This window comes from Dryobates pubescens, chromosome 8 (assembly GCF_014839835.1).
Source record: "Dryobates pubescens isolate bDryPub1 chromosome 8, bDryPub1.pri, whole genome shotgun sequence".
NCBI lineage: Eukaryota > Metazoa > Chordata > Aves > Piciformes > Picidae > Dryobates > Dryobates pubescens.
In genome coordinates this window covers 28,559,679-28,579,391 of record NC_071619.1, presented here as the reverse complement: position 1 = coordinate 28,579,391, position 19,713 = coordinate 28,559,679, and the positions used below count along the sequence as shown (strand labels likewise).

Here is a 19,713-nt window from a genome sequence, read left to right as displayed (position 1 = left end):
AACAGATGTTAGACAAAGGCATTAAGGTAGGTGAAATGGAAAGACAATCATCTTGTTCCTATGCTATTTCATTGTACAGCTCTCCAATGGGAAAAGGTGGCAAAATGTTTGATTTATTTGGATATTCACACACAAAAAGAAACTCACCTCTGGGATTCCAGAGCCACATGCATAGGGAGCAAACACTCTGACCAGGGAGACTGCCAGGAAAGCAAAACATAGAGCCCACATAATGTATAGAAAATAGTTTAGAATGTAAGCACTTGCACCCTAGAAAAATAACAGTAACAAACATTGTTAGACAAATGCAGGTTGGCAACTCTCACAGTTCTAGTAGGGATCATGATGCCATGGAACATGACCTTTTCATTTACTTGCTAGCTGCAGGCTTTCCCCAGGAAGGACCACTAACTTTATATACACCAACAATTTTATTAACCATGGAAATAAGCAGCATACTAATATATATCTAGCCTGGTCCATAAAATCTGTTTGCAAGGGTCCCAAGCACCTTAAGCAGAGCATCTTTCAAGGGCTGAAAAATTAAGCTAAGCACAAAAGGTTCCACAACATCAAACAATTCTGCCATAAGGGCAAAAGTAATTGGTGATAAAAAAGCACCTAATGAAGGAACCTGCTCTGTTCATCCCCATGGCAGGGGATACATCTTTTCATGAGAGTTGGTATTCAAAGGTCTCCATGCAGATGCTCATCTTTTCAAATGACATCTAGTCAGTTCAGGTCACAAATGGGAAGCATAAATCCATAAATAAACCCCTCCCTTCTACATGACACTATTGATGATAGGGCTGAAAAATCATTTGAAAACACACCAGCTGGGCAGATCCCATGCAGACACATCTCAGTCTTTTTCCCCCTGATATTTTAAAAGCTCTACAGTCAATAATAAAACATTTCTTCAAACTTAATAGCTTTGCTTTACTGATAGATTGGAAATGCTAATGATATTAGCAACAACTGACTGCCCGGTGCCATAGTGAAAGCATAGCAAGGAGTGGCCTTCAAGCTTTCCAACCTGTCTTCAATGGTCAGCTCAAAACTGTTTAAATCTGCCTCAGAATACCATGCCCTCTTCACAAGCATATCTTTTTCTAGATTCATTTCAAAAACCTCACCTGCAGAGACAAAAGGGAATATAGTCAGAGGCATCAAACTGAGTTTAAAACTTTGACAAATACCCTCTACCAACATGACAATACAGAATTAAACCCAAGATGAACCTCAGTGCACAAACTGGTATGACTCCTTCACCTCTAAGTGAACTCTTCCTACCGGATGCAACCCCAGCTGCTCAAGAGCATCGGGGCCCCTGCCTTTGCTCTGCAGGACAGCAGCCTGGATATCAATATTATGATAAATCAAACAGGAAAACAGGCATTAACCAGTTGTATTGTATCTTCAGCTAACAGAGCTTGCCAAGCGCAGTTTCCAGTCGTAAAAACCCAGAGCTGAGAAGTCTCCCTGTTTGCAAGCCTGCAAGGAATCAACCTTTAACACCACAGATGCTTGCTAGCTTCATCTTCCAGGTCTCTGTCCAATTGAAAAGACAGTAAGGGAACCACTGCCCTTAGCTCTATGGATATATCTGAGAAAAGGGCAATTTGTTATGATCCTCCTGTGCTTGCTGAAGTTGGCAACTGGCTTTGGCCATGACAACAATAGAGCAATATGATGCCATCCCCCAATGCCCTTAGACTAAGCAGTCATGAATCCCACACTTACAGTGATTGACACCTGTCTGTAGTAACCATGGATCTTTGTTGCTACAGCTGAAGACAGTCTCATGAATGTCTTCTCCCGGTGCTCTTAATTACAAACAGCTATGACAATATTTACTCTGCCTCTAGAGAAAACTCTGGATATGTTGCCCCAGGGCGAAATTCTCCTGTCAGTGTGAACCTGGAACAACTCCAAAGAAGACCAACACCAATACAAAAATTTGGCCCTACAGTGCTGAGTGAAAGCTGTAGTTTTGCTTCTAAATTCACTGGAGTCAAATTAACTTTGTTTCTTTTTCCTTTTTCTTCTTTCGTATCTCAGAAGTCATATGAAATCTGTGTCAGCTTGTTAATGCAGTCACACATACACCTACAGCACTGTGGCAGGATGCCACGAGAGTCTATATGGCCAGTTCAGTCCTATCCCTCAGGACAACTTCCATTGTTACATTTTCCAGATATCTGGCATTCTGCAGGTCCAACTGCAGCAGCTTCTAATGATTAATAATAAGAATACCTCTGGTAAGTGAAGCAGTAGCAACTCAGCATAGCAAATGGCTTCACTTCTCACTCATTACACACCATTACTAAGCCCCTGAATCAGTAAAAGCATTAAGCCTGCACAATGGAATCAGAAACTGAAAAGCTCATCCACAGAGATGATCCTGCAGAGGCCTTTTCCACAAGCAGAAGAGACAGGCTCATCTTGCCAAAAATAGTAATGAAGCAAGTAGAGGGAACTGAACAAACTCTCGTATTTTAGTTTGCAAGACCAAGCAGCACTTCAGATCTGGTGTTAGTCCAGTTGAAGAATAAATGGAAGACACTGAAAACTAACTCAGAATTCCTCAGGATGCCATCCAGTGCTTGTTTAATTTAGAGGCCAGAAGCTCTACTCTGTCTCGACTGGGGATCCCACAGTTTGCAGACTCCCTCCTGTGGACGTTACAGCAACGTGTCTCCTCAACGTCCTCCAGACAGGAGATTCAAGCTTGCAAAACTGGGAAGTGCATTCTAGGTATAGAGGAGCAGCCACTCTTGAAGTTCTCAGCTTCATTGCAGGAGATCCAGAAACCCTGGGACGGGAATCCAGTCTATTGCTGGATCCAATGTCACGAGCCACGGAAGACACCAGGTCCTTTCCTCTACCCTGGATAGGCGTAAGGCTCCAGAAATGAGGTCCTCAGCTTCAGTGGGCTGGAGTTGGGACTTAGCTGGATCTTCAAAACTGGGAAACCCCAGGTCACCAGATACTGGCTAGACATCTAGCTGAAGTGAGTGGCATGTGATGTACTTTAATACATCCATCCCTCCAGTAAATTTCAGGTTTTGAAGCTCTCTCACATCAAAAAACTCTCCATCTGCTCTTTGGAAGGAGCTCAGGACCAGAGGGATGAAGGATATAATTGTCCTACAACACAGTGAGTAGGGAAGAAAACAGCCTGGTCTGTACCTGATGCACTATTATGTTTTCCATAACAATTTTCATCAAGACTCTGGCCTCATTTTATGGCAGAACTGGAATAAAAAAACATTTTTCAAGAGATGCCCTGGGAAACACCACAATTCTCACTGAGCAAATGCACACTGGGTTTAACACAGACATAAATCAGCAAAACCACAAGGAAGAACCTTTCTGTCCACTGTGACAGTGCACTAGGGTGGGAGAAGCCAAATTTGGATACAGGAAAGAAGCCAATGTTCAGGGTAGCCACCTAGCTGATTTTGATTAGCAGGTGAAAGCAATAAACTTTCTCAAAGATACGTTCAGTTTCTATGGTCCAGCCTTTCAGAGTAACAGCACATCAAACACACACAGGATTGCCAATTCCCACAACTCTAACAGTCTCCTCTTTTTTCCCTTCCCACCTTTATCTTTCTATTCTCTTAAATTACATCATCCCCAGACCTGCAGCTTTATACTGAGATCATATTTCTTCACGGCTAGTTACAAAGATGCCAACCATCTGTTGATGAAGACCAGTGTGGACACAGTAAACCTCTGGCAAAGTGAAGCCTGGAATTCTGGACTGGCAATGCAGAGAGACTGTGGCCTGCAATTAAATGGTGGGAATAGTCAGGAACTAGCCAGCACCCCACTAGTTTCACTGTGGGTGTTTAGAACTCTGGAAATGTGGGCTGCACATATTCACAGACACATTCACCCAGCACTACTTTTACTGCAAACCTAAAATGGCACTGAGGGAAATAGGAATGACAAACTTGGATGGCCATGAAGGTGCCCTCAAACACTGTCTGCAGGACCAGGCTAGCTCCAGAGGGCGGAAGATCCAAATCACCCATTTTTAAATTGCCTGGCTGGAGGTGACTCATTCATCTTTGCTTCTGCTATTATTGACCAAATTGCATAACCAGACTTTTTTTCCCCTTTTTTCAAATCCTATTACATATTTAAGTCAGTTCTCTTCAAAGCTACATTCCTCTCACCTCCATTTCACATTCAATTGCTGTCATATTCCAGCCACCTGCAAAAACGGGGGGAGGAACTCACAACAATCATTCTGCCCAAGGACTTGGGCTGTGCAAGGGTCAATATTATTCATCAGACTGAGGAGCTTAGGTTGAAAACAAGGTCTCCCTCTTTTTTTGTAGTTTTTACAGAAGCCTCATCTGTTACAAGGAATATAGAAAGGCTTCTGACTTCACAATGAAACTTTCTCCTGCTTTGCTTCGAAACCACACTCTTTATGTCTAAAATTACCACTGTTTTGGGGAAAAAAAAAAAAAAAAAGAAAATATATAGAAAAAAAATTATGTATACATTTTATGTCAGTCCAGGTTAGCTTTTTCCCTTCCTGTCCTCTTTCCCTGAAATGTTTCCCTTTAGCCCATTATTTCCCCACCTTTTGGTCCTAGCTAAATATTTATCTGATAGAGAAACTGATTGCCAAGGTACTACAAGCATTCTTATGCAGTTCCCATGAGTACTCCAATACACAAAACCCATTTGCAATCCTCAGAGTTTCCTCTTCAATGTGCTTGTCAGCTGCCACCTCTTTTTTTTGTCCCAGAAAAATCATTTCTAAAAATTTAAAAATGGAAAGCAGCTCAGGTCCCCCTGTGACTCTAGGTGTTTTGAGACACTTTTTGATTCATACAGGTTATTAAAAAAAGAGAAAGACAGAGCTCCTGGTTTTCCAGTTTCCATCACTAAAGCACTGAGACCTCCCTCAGGTCAGGCAGATATTGCTTATGGAATATCCTTTTGAGTTTCTTTGCAGCATGCTTGCTTTGTTATTTTTCCCTTTCAGAGAAACTCTCTGGAGGGAACATCAGCAAGTATGAAAAAGGTCATTCCCTGGCCTGCTGTGATCCCAGCTTAATCAGGTCTTCCATACCTCCGACTGGCTTACAAGAAGTTCTGACCATTTCTGCCACTGGGGACATTTGTCCCTGTCATCAAATGTAGTTTCATTAGATGTCCAGCAGCACTGCTCGTGGCTGTACCAGAAGGCTGACAGGCAGACACCCTCTTTCAGGTCTGTCATCCAATCCACAGCTAAATCTATCACTCCAGCTAATGTGCCTGAGGGAAGAAATGCAGAGAAAGAAACAGTGGCATTAAAAAATATCAAGTTGCAAGGAAAACACACATCTAATTATAGTATCAGGAAAAAAAACCCAAACCACCAGGATTTGGGGCAGCAGCTGCAATGTAAGCATGAATATACCAAAGAATGCAACGCAATAAGTTTGCAAATAAACAGCCACACTAGCTTGCTGCCTTCTCTCATAAGCTTGTATTTCAAATACTTTCTCATCCTGACTGATTGCCAAATAGACATAGCATAAACAATGTAGGGCTTGATCCTGCTGCCTGTCCCAGGCAGGTGCACTACTAGACTGAGATAAGGAAGACTTCATGCAGGGTTTCTGTACACATACTAAGCTACCAGTCTCAAATCACACTGTCAGGGTAGGGGAAGACGAAGAGATGTGTGTTTTCCTTATGGTCCCAAAGCCACAAGCTTTCTGAAGGATAGTACCAGTACAGAAACTATATAGATGACAAATTCTGACTTGTGAGCTTGGCAGAATCGAGTTCTCTCCATTCATTAGCAATCCAAACATGCAGAATAAAATTCTCTCTCCAATTCTCTCTGTACCGAACTAATCCTGACCTGTTTGTCCCTGGCAATTAGTTACATGGAGCTACAGTGACACCTTGTGGCCGTCAGACACAAACACAAGTAGACTCAGAATTGTTAGGGTTGGAAGGAACCTTAAGGATCATCCAGTTCCGACCCCCCTGCCATGGGCAGGGACACCTCACACTACATCAGGTTGCTCAGAGCCATGTCCATCCTGGCCTTAAAAACCTGCACAGATGAGGCTTCTACCACCTCCCTGGGCAACCTGTGCCAGTGTCTCACCACCCTCATGAGGAACAACTTCTTCCTAACATCCAATCTGAATCTACCATTTCTATTTCTTCTCCATTCCCCCCAGTCCTATCATTATCTGACAGCCTAAAAAGTCCCTCCCCAGCTTTCTTGTAGGCCCCCTTAAGATACTGGAAGGTCACAATAAACTTGCTGTGGCCTGACACAAAAAAACCCCACACACACACTACAAAAATCCTGCTAAAAACACCTCAGTAGCAATACTACCCTGCCCCAGCATCTCCAGAGCAGATGTGTCCTCACAAAGGCAACAGCAGCAGGAACGGGGAGGCTGGGAGCAGCCAGAACACAGCAAGGCAGACCTGCATTTGGCCCCTACGCCCGAGGTTTCTGGAAAGCAAACCACCAGCTGATAGAAGAGTGCTGTGAAGCTTTCCAAACCCCTCTCAGACACAATGGAAAGTAGAAGTCAGCATTGTTTTTATAAGCAATCAGTAATATGATTTCAGGGAAACAGTAATGGATTTGAACAGAATTTAATGGTGCATTTCAGCAGGACCAAAGCACTGGGGGAAAAGTGCTATGAAAAATATAAAATTGTTTTGGTTTATGCTTCCAAATCTTTCAGCTTGGTGGCTCCTGCAAAGAATGCAAGTACACAAAGCAGGGCTGGGGGCTGCTCTCTTTTCCCCTAACAGCTGGGGCAAACAGGTGAGCTCAAGAGCTGCTTTATTTGACCTGGAAGTCATTTTCTGCTTTTCATTTTTGTCAAAAGGGAAGGGGGGCGGGGGGGGGTGGGGGTGTGTGCTGTGATTATATATTTATTTGTTTGCTTCTATCTTTATATACCTCTCTGCTTTTCCTTTGGTTGGTGATGGCCAATACACCTCCTTTACAGTGCCCTAATCACTATGTTAAAAATGTTAAACATTTGCTCCTCATTCAGCTCTCACATCAAAAAAATCTCATCACCTGCTCTTTGGAAGGAGCTCAGGACCAGAGGGATGAAGGGTTGACCTATAAAACACTAACTAGGGAAGGAAGCATAGTCTGGTATGTATCTGATGTACCATTATGTCTCCATAATAATTTTTGTCAAGACTCTGGGTTCATTGTACAGGAGAACTAGAATTACAAAAAAGGCGTTGGGAAATCTCTCAATTCTCGGTGAGAACATGTATGCAGGGCCTGTCACAGACATAAAGCAGCAAAACCACAAGGAAGGACTGATCTGCAGCTTACCCTGCACCTCCATCCCCAAACTAGCCATACCAGCATTATCGGTCAGCAACTCTGGCTTTCAACAGCCTTGAGGATTTCAGCATAACCCTTTCATTGCACACTGGAACCGAAACAAACCTTCTGGAACATTTTTACTGAAACAGGATTGTGTGAGTGTGTAACACATTCTCTGTATGAGTGAGGAGATTCCTGACCAGCTTGTGAAAGGTCACTAGAGCCCTCAAAAGCTTGCTCTAACTTCATTTACAAACAGAATTCTCCATCCCAGATGAAGCCAATCCTGGCCTTCAGACGGGGTTCAGCAGCCCTGGCAGTACACAGTGTATCAGACTGTCTTCCCAACTCCTTCTTCCATCAAAGCCACCTGGAAGCTGTGAAAATGTACATCATGCTTTTACTGAGTAGTGTGATACAAGAGCACCCTGACATCACTGAAAAAGCATAAAAAGTGGCAGCTGTTTCAACTTGGTAAAAGAAGCACAGCTTTCCAGGTTGGAAGATGTGCTAAACTGAGCAGAAGAGAGGAGCAAGTCAACAAGCTAATGAATTTGCCAGCTGAGTTTGTGAAGGCTGTGAAATATGTAATGTCTGTCTGGCCCGGGAGCAGACCCCAAACTCAGTCTGAATTTATATTTTCCCTTTATGCATGTCAAAAGAAGATAACCCAGTGGGGATGGAGCAATTTATGAAGCTCCCCCTTAGGTGTCCACAAGAATATTTTCACTGCATCATCTACTTGCACAATTAAAGTAAGTGAAGACATGGGGGGGAAAAATAATCCTACCAATAAGATTTCTTTCTGTGACTTAAGGATTCAGAGAGCCAAAGCAGCCTATCAAGTGTAAAGTGCTCAGATGTGTGTTTCCAAAAGCAATAGAAAAATCCCTCTGCTGGTGAACAACATTTTTCCTAGGTCAGCCCTCGGCAGGAGACTTTGCAAGTGGGTATTCTGATGAGTGTTCCTAACTGCATGGAAGCACAGCAGTCTTTTTAGCTTGAAACATCAGTGGGGAAACAATGAAGCAAAAGGAGAAGCAGATGGCATTGAAGGAAACTTAGTGTCACAGTCACGCCTGAAACCATCTCAACCAACATACACATACCTGCCAGCAGTCCTATAAGAAGCATTACAACCCATCCTGACCAGGCATCCAGCAAACTCTTGATGAACTCCCATATGGATTCCTTACTTTTGCTTGTAATCTGAAATTAAACACATCTATATTTACCATATATAAACACATGCCATATAACCACAGGCACACTGCTGACTCAGGCTGGCACAAATCCTTTCGGTGTATAATTTTTTAGATACAAAATATTTAACCTCCCAGAAGGCACACACAATTTCCCTGCTCCCCACCCAGTCCTCAAAACCTTTTGGAGATGCTCTGCAGTTCGAGTTGCCAGAAGCTCTTTCATATTTACAAACTCAAAAAAACCCCAAACCAACCAACCAACCCACCCCTACATCCATCTTTTGGGGAGTCCTCCTCAAGTCATACAATAAGGTAGGAAGAAATAACTTTGAGAGCTGCTTGTTTTGGTCCCCACCAGGACAGCTGTCAGCCAGGGACTGAGCCGCAGCAGACACCTTTACCTTTCTGTGGCGGTCGGTGTCGCGCGATTTCTCCCGCAGCCAGTCGATCGTGTGGAAATCTTCGTAAGTTCCAACATCGGGGAAAGGCTCATCCAGAAAATCCATCAGGTTGCCAGAACCATTCATGTCTCCTGCATTGACCATGTTAGGATCTGCACACAGAGCAAAGCCAAGCATGTCAATAAATTGATGCAGCTTTGCCAGCAATTTCAGCACCAAGGTTTCCAAAATGCCTGCAGACAGCACGCCGTCAGGAGGGTATGAGGCAGCAGTCCTGGTGGCACTCATTGAAATCTACACATTGCCACTAGAAAACGTTTTGCTGAAGACTACTGCAACAGCTCAGCAAACCCTAACAAGCACAGCACGCTTCTGCATCACTCAACAGAGCATTGCTCCAAGGAGCGACCAATCCCATCCAGCCTAAAATAGGTGTCTGGCAAACGTGGTCTGTCAAAGAGTGCCTAGGGTTTGTAATCTGAAATGGCAAGCCTAGCAAACAAGCACGAAAACCCAAACAACAACAGCAGACTCTAACAAAAGGATACAAAAATAAATAAATAAAACACTTTTAAAAAATAGGGACAGGCAAAAAGATCAGGAGTTTCACAGAACTGACCCTGCAGAACCCTCCTTGATGGACAAGATCACTTTTGCAGGTCACTGATGTGGCTAACGAGGTACTCATGACTGCTACCCACTTCCCTCCATCAGGTATGCAAACAAAGATTTCACAAGTAAAGAATTTGGATCTTTGAATCTGTGAGGGAATTTCTCAGTCTGAAACTGGCACTGCCTATACACCCTGAGCTCTGCTCAGCTCCCGTTTATGCACTGCTTGTTCACCACTCCCCTCGTCTCTATTTTCATCTGATTTACTCCAATCGTCTCCCTTCAAGTTTTCTCGCTGGTGGAGACTTTGGGAATGTAACAAGCATGAATACTGTTTTGTCAGGGTCTGCTCTCTGTGCTCCACCGAGTGGGACTGCCTTGGATGACACAGGCCAAGCGGCTGAGAAAAGCATGTTCTTACCAGGCAACAAGCAGCTCACCATTGTAATGCTATAGAAGCCCTTTTAGGTAATCTCCAAGCATTGTGGAATGTTTGAAAGCGAATCAGGCGAGTGAGCAACAGCCTGGGGAAGGAAACCGAATGCAGAGCAAGTGCCCCTCAAGGTATTGCTGAGCACAAACAAGCTGCTGCAGGACTGAGGCGATTTAACAAGCAGCAGTTAGGAGCAGTGATTTTGAGAACAGCAGTTCCTTGCCAAACAGATGAAAGCACACTCCCACATTTGCTAAAGAAAATGAGAGTCTGAAGGTGGGATGCTGTGGCTGACACCAGGAAGGTGAAGTCACAAAAGGACCTTGACTTCTTGCAAAGCATTCCAAAGACTGGAATGGGAAGGTGAAAGGAGGTGAAAGGAGGTGAAAGGCTTAGACCATGCCATTGTTTAACAATGATTGTTTAGCTGTGGTATTTTGCAGATCATCTACTTCATTCTATTCTTCCCATACAGCACAGAAGGACCTGTAAAGAACAAGCAGTTGTGACTGCTTGCCTGCATGATGCAGCCTACCCATTACGTAAACAAACTTCTGGGAACTCCTGCTGAAAACTTTGGCAAGTCTTTCTTAATGCTATAAGCAAACTACACAACATGCTAGTTATATCACAAAAAATAGCTTTACAAGTGTGGTGTCAATGCCCAGCACATGACAGTATTTTGATGGATAATACCAGGCCAGACCACAAGTATGCAGGATAATTACAATCTCATCCTGAATCTACCCCAAAAATACGTGCTGCACAACACATCCAGGGAGAGAAGAATGTGCTGGAGACCACAGGGCCATGGAAGACTAAGAAATTAAATAAACTTTGAACTCTAGGTAGCACACCAAGAACTAGAAGTTGCAGCTAGCTGAATGATTATCAGCCTGAACTCAGTTATAGATATTTTAATTCAATAGACATAGATTAGGATCAAATTAACTTAATCCAAACATGAATTGTTAAAAAGAGGTATCTTCCAAAAACTGTGAACTGGGTCAACCTGATGTTCAGCCCCTGATCACCAAGCTACCCGTGCTTGGTGCACGATATTCTGAAGCCAGGAAGAAAGAGACATTGCCCATTGGAGGCACAGAACGAGAACAGCTGGAGGTAAGGGCCAAAAGAGCAAGTCCATATATTAGCCTGTGATGCTTGCTTTAGGAAGCAAGGGAAATTTAAAGTGAGTAACCACTGAAATCTCCTCTGTAGAGAAAGCAAAGAGATTAGTGCAAACAACCTAAAAAAGCCAGAGTGTGAACGCAGGGAGGGGCCTGATGGGCTGGGAGAAGCCAAACAGCACAGCAAGTACTGCATGGCTTGCAGGTCTCTGCTGTTACGTTTACTCACATTCTGTTATTTTTCAAAGAAGCAAAAGGTAGTAGAATTATCCTCTTAAAGGTCCTGGTTTTTATGCAGGCCTCCCTCTCAGTGAGCAAACTGATGTGATTGGGACCAGCTGCAGGATATGCTGCAGCTTGGAGCTAAGTTTTATAGAAGATCGATAAATTACATTTACAGTGGAAATGCTGACAGCCTCTTAGCTTTATAGCACTGTTACAGCATGTGCAATTATAAAGGCCAAGGCTCTGTTGGTGAACTGACACTCTAGATATTATATTGACAGACTGATCAGCTCTGAAAAGTATTTGACATGGCAAGAGCAGACCAAAACATCCCATGGTTCAAAGAAGCAGAGAAGTATACTGATGGGAAACAACTAGCTGAACAGTCATCAAAGGAAAAGTCTTGGCCCTGGCCTGTTGCTACTAGACATGCTAGTTCCCTGCTACATTCTCCTCATCCTGTTTTCTGTTTTAATTGGACACATTGCACCAAGGCAGGCAGTTTGCTTTTTAATGCAATTCCAACAAGTTTCAAGTTTCTTTCAACAGATCACAGTTACTGAATTACTTCAGCACTTCAAATGTTTGTAGCAGATGAACGTTCACCTACACACTTTCATGTGTATGCTGCATTCCTTGAAGACAGTGCCACGTGAAACATAACTATGCATGCAGCAAAGCACACCTCTCTGCAGTGAATCTCCTGCTGTAGCATAAGGAAGAAGTGAACCTGGCAAGTGTCTGGGAAGGAAAAACAGAAGCCTAAAGGCCATTTGTAACTTCCTCAATTCACATTTGTTTGGAGAGATTATTCCAGGGCATCCAAAGCAAGCATCATCTGTTCCATCTCTTCCAAAAGTGGTGTGAGTTAGCCAACACACAAAAGCAGAACACAGTGCATCTCAGGGCTTTTCTCTGCTTTAGCACCAATATACATACAATGACAAAACAGGGAAGATCCTACTGCAGGCACGATACTTTTAAGTGGTTCCACTTCAATCATGACTCCATCAGAGTTGAGCATGCCACTGATTCAGTGCTTGGCCATATGCTGTGCCTGGACAGCACTGCATGACAGAAGGTACTGCACATACCAAGGAGTAGGGGGGCTGTGAATCTTCTGGTACTTATGTTCCATAATGCTGGATAATGACAATGCTATCTTATTACTTTAATGGTGGTGATCCTCACAAGACCTCTGCGTGCTGATGAATGATTTGCCACTGTCTATGCCCCTAAAACTTGTATTGACCATTCCTAGTACTGTATTCTCACAACAGCCAAGCACAGTGGCCCAGTCTCATGGCATTAACTGCTCAGTGTGCTCTGCTGAGCAAAGGCACTTTGTCTTGAGAGCTGGGTGCTCTGTCGGCATGCATTCACCTCTCATCACAAGGGACTTAGACCTAGTCACAGAGATAGATGCAGAGCACTCTCCACTGAAGGCCTCGAATCCAGGCAATTGGGAGGTCAGTGCTGCCCACAGAGTGAGCTGAGAAAGCATTTAGAAAGAGCCGCCAGAGGATAAGGCTAAGGGAGAAAGTTCCTAGAGATGAGCACAGTTACATGGCAGGTCTTCAGTACCACCTGGCAAGAGACCATGGGCAGCCTTTATATATGAGTGGATGGCACTGCAAGCTCTCCGTCTCCTGTCACACAAGCACAGGCAGGCTGCAGTATCAGAAACATTCCTGGAAAATATAGGCAGCATTTCACTCTATGGCCCCACCACCACCACACATTAAGGAGTTTCCTGTTTTGTACATCTTGGCAAGCTAAACAGGGTCGCATCTTTGATGTGCAGCTTTACCCTGACTAACCTCCATGGAAAAAATTATGAAGCCAAAGCAGAGCTCAAAAAACACAGGGCACCAGATCACAGAGGAGAGGGCCTGAGAGGGAAGGGGAAAGTGGGAGGGAACATTTGGGATAAACAGTGGAAAACTGAGGCACAAAAGGGTCCTCTTGACCACAGTCTCCAAGTGCCCCTTCTTAACCAAAACACAGGCTCATGGGGTGAGCAGGGTATCTCATCGGGGAGACAACAGGGCTGGCTGGGGCTGCAGGTAACAGGAGGCACGGGGGCACATGGAGCACACCAGCAGACCCCAGGAACTGATAACCAACCATCAGGGCTTCCTGACTTTCCAGCAAAGGCCCTTCTCCTTTTCTCCTGGGAGGCCCCTGGCTCATCATGCTCCTTTTCCTCCGAGGGGTGAACCTCCCCTGCTCCCCACCCCTTCAGGGGACAACTTCCGCCAAATATCATGTATCTGGCTCTCTGATTGAGTTGTCTTGGAAAGCCTGTGCAAAATTAATTCAGCTGCTGAGTTATGTCAGAAAGGAAAGGGGAAAAAATATCCCAGCTCTTTTCTCATGAGCTGTGAGTGGAATTTTCACACTCACATAACTCAGAATCAGCTCCGTAGAAGGGAAATGCTGAACCCACTTCTCTCTTTCCATTTATTTTCTTAATAAATTTAGTTGTTAGTGTAGGTGTCAGGGTGGCTCTTTGTCTCCTCACTCAGAAATAAGGGAGGAAAAGAGAAAGGGGGTAAAAAGCAATTCTTAGACTGCCAAAAAAAGAGGCAAATGCATCCAGAGAGAACAGAGTTGCTCTGCCAGAAGGGAAACAACCTGGCAAATAGTTATTCCTAAGAAGCTCACTCCTTAAAGGGGATGTTCAATGATACTAAGTATACCTCTCACTGAAAACCTTTTTAAGCTTTCAGCTTGCCATCAAGCTGATAAACCTGCAGTAGAAAAGCCATTAATCTGTTCTATCATGTCATTTTCATGACGTGAGCGTAGGTAGTGAGTCATTTTCACACAGATGGAGGGCACTTATTCGTCTTCACAGGGCACTGGGTTTACTGCTGCATTTGATGCTGATGGGCTGTGCAGTTAGTTCACATCAACAACAGGAAGCTCCCCCACCAGCAAGATGAAGAAAGCTTTTCCTTGGGATGAGAGCAATACTATACAAGTCTTTTAGGAACAGCAACCTACTGTAACCCTGCCAGAGTTTCTCCTTTTTGGTATTAAAGATGATGTGTGGTTGGTTGGTTATGCTGGACCAGTGATGAAGAAAGCCAAGAAAACCCAGTTCCTGGTGTGCCTGTATGTATGCACAAACAAATTAGACTCCACTCTACAGCCTGATCTCATATCCCTAAATGGAAAAATCAACACACACACACCTTGGACACCCTGCAAGCTGTAGCTCAACAGCAAAAGCAAACTGGAAAAGGACTGGTGTCTATGAGCACTGTGCTGCTGTTTGAGAGTCATGAACCATGCTGAGCTGAGACCTGGTCAGACCTGAGCGAGGCTCAGATGCCACAACACATGTGCAGTGTCCCTGATCTGTGAGTGAGGTGAAGGTAGTAGCCTCTCTGTTTGCCCTGCACAAGGATTGGGCTACAGTGATGATCCTGTTCACCTTCCCCTGCTACTGAACAAACACCTAGCTTCACAGTAAAGCAGATCCCAGACTACAGAGGTTATGGCATTTCAAGAGCCTGTTTACCCCAGAGTAAATGCTTCTCTCCAACACCATCCTCTTCCCCTTCTCCAGTCTTTGTTTAAAAGCCACCAGCCACTACCTTTGAAAAAGTACTACCTTTACAAGGCAAATCTCAGTGCATGCAGGTGCTGAGTATCCATGCAGCTATGTGTTGGAGCCAGGCATGGCACCACAGTACTGACAGGCAAAGAGCCCTTGCAACTCCAGAGTCAACCTTTTATACTAAATAACTATAACAAGACTTAAGTCCCTGATTTCCAACTTGTCCTAGGATACATTTAGGACTGGTGCACGAAAGAAGTCTGACTCAGATCAGGAGGCCAGGAGAACTACCACCCTGCATGTATTTCCACAGGGCATTCAAATACGACTGGGGGCAGGGAAGTCGGGCAAATCCCACCCCACGTGTGGCAGCTCTGCTGCGCACTTCGTGTGGGCACAGAGCCAAGCCCCAATGTGCTTGGTGAGCAAGAGCACAGCTCAACTTACTCCCAGTGCTGGAGAGAACTGACCCAGCCCTGACTTCAGAGGGAGTCAAGAGAACAACCCCACCACAGGTATTGTCAAGATGCAACACCCCACCACCTCATACAGGGCAAGTTTGCATTTCTACCACTGTCTTGGAAAAACCTCAAGGTTCTGTGGGAGAAAAATCAAACTGAAATTTATTTTCCATGTCAATGTCAAAGAAATTATGTCCATTTTGTTCTTCAGCAACTTTCTATATACTCCCCCACCCCTTTTGTTTTCTGATCCTGACATTGCTGCCTACCTGGTCACTAGAAACCAGAATTCATCTTTCACTAGGATGTAAAACCTGCTTCAGCACATGAGATCCAAAAGCTGCCCGAGGAGTGTATGGGTGAGCACACAGGGCCCCCAGGCCTGCCAGCTGTGCAGTTTTCTCCAACTGTGAGAAAAATTGGTTTGAACAAGTAACAAATTTCCAAGAATAAGAAACTTCCTGCAGACTGCGAGTGAAAAGTCACCTGACCCTCTGCCTGATGAAGCTGCAGCTGAGTCATTCTCTATGCTCTGGCAGAGGCACAGAGTTAATTATTAGACGCCTTTAAAAATAATCAAAAAAAGGTTAAATTTCATTTTTCTGAAAAGTATAAGCTCAAAAATTAATTTAGCATTTTGCTAATGTTTGTATTAAATTCAAACTGTGTGTGCTAACATTTGCATTGAACTAGTTTTAAACAGTGATAAAGCATTTTTGAAGACCTGATGTTTATTTGAAGAGCAATAGAGAGAAACAAAAAAGAACACAGAAGAGTCACCATTTTTTCTCCACAAATATCACAGACTGTTAGGGGCTGGAAGGGACCTTGAAAGATCACCTAGTCCAACCCCTCTGCCAGAGCAGATCACACAAGAACACATCCAGGCAGGTTTTGTATTGGTAAAGAGTGCACCAACACATGACCACACCGGGGAAAGAAAACAGACTCTGGACTTTGCTTATGTAAATACCAACAGTCCAAAACCAACCCCTCCCAAAAAACCCAAACGACATTTTAGCCTGGATTTCTCAGCTGTTTGGTGGGTGGCGTTTTGTGAGAGTAACAATCTGCTTGTCATCTCTTATGATCCTTCTGGAAAGTAATTTTTCATGCTTATATGGGTGACAAGCAAAATGCACCTCACACCACAGCAGACGATGCAGGGAACCTGCCAGCCGAGGTACAGTCAGCAACACTTCACCATAAAGGAAAAGCCTCTTTCCCCAAATATATCGAGTAACCCCCTAAACAAGCTAATGCTCATTCCTTTAGGCGCTTAAACACATCTCTCCGTACAGCAGCAACTTCCTTTAGGTATCTGAGGGGGCGGGAATGAAAACAAAACAAAACAAAACAAGAAAGACAGACAAATAAAGCAGGGGATGACAGCAAAACACCGCTGCTGGTGCCCCGCACAGCTGCTGCTGCTGGCCGCTCGCATCATGCGGCAGACACCCGAAGGAGCCATGACAAAACACAGGGACAAAGGGCCTTCTTCAGCTTTAAAGCTCCATCTGGCAGCCGTTCTACTGGCGATGACAGCCGGGAGAAGAGCGCAGAGCCAGCGGGCAGCCTCTGCACCTGCAAAGCCGCTGCCTGCAGGCATCCAAGCCCTTGCCCAGCAGAAACTCCGCCCGGCAGATCTGCAGCTCCAGGGCAGCAGCACGAAAGCAACCGGCAAACCAGTTTTTACAAACAATTATGTTGCTTACCTGCGGTGCAACATCATTTAGCCCAGTCCCAAAGATTTTAATAGCATCCTTTCTTGGGTGGTATGGCTGCAAAAGCAGTGATGTCATGGGGAGGAAGCAGTAACAATCATGTGACTGCATCCTCCGTCTATAGGATATCTGATCTGATAGGAGACGGGGCCAGGGGGAGACCGACCCGTCTGTAATCCCGCAGGATTAAACTGCAAGCCTCTTTACTCTGCCCTACCCGTTCCGTCACCATTAGAACACGGACTGCTTTATTGCCCTTTTTAACCTGAACTACGTATCTTTAAAGGGCTCTGTGGATTATTTGTTTTGCAGCCGCAATGACGACCAGGTTATTCTCAAGGAAAAAGCACAGCAAGTGCTCTGCGCACACCCCGGGAAGCATTCCTGTTGACTCTGCAGCAGCGCCCCGTGTCATGCTTTCTTTCATCTTTATGAAATACGTAGCCACAGCGGCCTGGACATGAGGCAAACCATAAACCATCCCCTGCATTTTTTTCCATTTTCCTGTGCTCCATTTCAAGCTTCTCCACCAGACTGACTTCCCTCTGTCTTCTGTGCCCTCTTCCGGCTTTGAAATATGATCTCAAAGATTTCATCCCTGCTACCTTCACAATTCTCCTTACATCCATCCATCCGCCCACCACCCCATCTGCAGCCTTCTGTCTTTCCTTCAATACAACTGTCACTACTTGAAAGAGCCTCTCCTCTGTGCCATCCCACTTCCCCTTTCAAAACTTCTAAGTTTTCCCATTGAGTATTTAAAAAATAGAACTTCCTAAAATGTTCATTTAAAAAACCCAAGCAAACCAAACCCAACCCAGTCAACACAAAAAGCACACAACCAGAAGGCAAAACAACTACCCTGAACTTCCTGTTGTGGTTAAGGGAATACTACATCTCAACCATGCTGGTGGGGTAGAAAGGATTGGTTGAGTTGAATGTGGGTTTGTTTAATAATTTTATTAGACACTAAAATGTATTTGAGTTCTACAGCAAAATAATAAATGCAAAGTTCTGACTGCAGGAAATGTGCACAGTCTACCAGAATCACGTGGTAACTGTTCGTTGTGTCAACATCTGCATAGGTGCAGCGTGTTTTATTTCAGGACATTCAGCTTACTGCTCTTTCCCATGTTTAAGTATTGTGCAGGCTTGTTTTACCCATCAGGGGATCCAGGGATGTGCTTTTTTTATTGCCAAGCAGATGCCATTGGCTAGTTAGAAGACAATGCACAAGCACCCATGAAAATACCCACGAGTTACTGAAGGTGCACACCTGACTTCCACTCACTTCAAAGGCTGAGGAATGCAGTTCTGGTAAACCTCTCTGCCCCAGCATGCTTGGGCAGGTATTTCTGGATGCAGGTACTTACTTACGCAGCCTGCCCCAGCGTATCATGCCAGTTGACACAGAGTAGACAAAGCCTTTTACTCCTCCAAATCTTGTCTATAAACTGAAGAAAGTTCCTGTACTCCTTGTTTCTGAGGTGGACTGCCCACACGGAAACCACAAGTTACGGATTTTATTTTGAAAGGTGAATGCTTAGCTTGCTGCATCTGAGAGTCCCACATCTTCCTGGAGGGAGGAGCATGGCATTAGAGAACAGATTGGATTATGCCTTTTGTACACAGCACTGCAGATCACAGTACTGCTCATAGATCGGGAACAGCACCAGGCCTATTATTACAACGTCAGTGAAGTGTGGAGAAGTGATAGAAGTCTCACTTCTTAAATGTATTGTCTTGACAACAGCTGCAATTTTTGTGAATTAGTTTGAGGGGGAAATATGGAAAACAGCAAGCAGCAGCACCTAGTCGGTCAGACACAGACATCTGTACCTGGGAACTTCTGTGCCACAGACACACACTCTAACACAGTGTCCTAGACACAGAATACCAATTTTGTGCATTAACCCAGTGAGTGCAAGGGCCTCAGCCTCCCTTTGTTTCCTGAACAGGTCTGACCAAATTCAGTTTGTTTTCTCTTCTCTGTTACCACAGCTGAGCTCAATGGAGTTTCCTGCCGAATGTGTATTTTTAGTTGGATGGTCTAACTGCAAACATACCACAGGGACAGAATACCTAATTCTCTGGAGAAAATGTCCTTCCATAGCCTAGATATCTATGAACAAATTTAAAAGATAACTGAAAATCCTAAGAAGCCAGAAACCACTCCCGAGAAGCTTTTAACTGCAAGAATACTGAGGCTTTCCAAACTGGAAGTAAACAATCAATGACATGTACAGATTCTAAAAGCAAATCAACTTTGCTCTTTGATATTTTCTTCCAGTGATACCTAAGTCAGTTAGGTGGCCTCATAAAAAGTACTTTTCACATAAGATTTTGGAAAAGACTGCTCTTGATTTTGTTAGTTTGGAATTCCTCAAGCCTCTCCATATGTGTTTTGTCCTCTCACAGGTGTATGACCCTGTGGTTGAAAAGGAGACCCGAGGCGAAAGGAACTGAAGTTCCCTCTTCCCTAGAAATTCAAACTTCCTCTTTACATCCCCTGGAAACAAAAGATATAGTCCATCTAATTCCTAAAAAAATAAGACATTCTCTTTTTATATAGCACTTACCTTGAAGTCTTTCAAAGTGCTTACAAGACCTGCAGT

At 44.3% G+C, this 19,713-nt stretch overlaps 1 protein-coding gene across 2 annotated transcripts in view; it reads right to left on the bottom strand.

Moving 5' to 3' along the window:
* Positions 1-17,199, bottom strand: part of CLCN4 (chloride voltage-gated channel 4) — a 33,632-nt gene extending 16,433 nt beyond the window's left edge. The window contains exons 1-5 of one of the 2 annotated variants that reach the window (XM_009903819.2): positions 17,090-17,199; positions 8,946-9,097; positions 8,449-8,548; positions 5,099-5,286; positions 148-270 (exon numbers count right to left, since the gene is read on the bottom strand). In XM_009903819.2, the coding sequence (XP_009902121.1) occupies positions 148-270; positions 5,099-5,286; positions 8,449-8,548; positions 8,946-9,089 (555 nt within the window). In that variant the 5' untranslated portion in view covers positions 9,090-9,097; positions 17,090-17,199. Of the gene's footprint in view, positions 1-147; positions 271-5,098; positions 5,287-8,448; positions 8,549-8,945; positions 9,098-17,089 lie in introns of those variants that run through there. The other variant, XM_054163408.1, reaches the window with a different exon arrangement.
* Between the last annotated feature and the right edge of the window lie 2,514 nt (positions 17,200-19,713).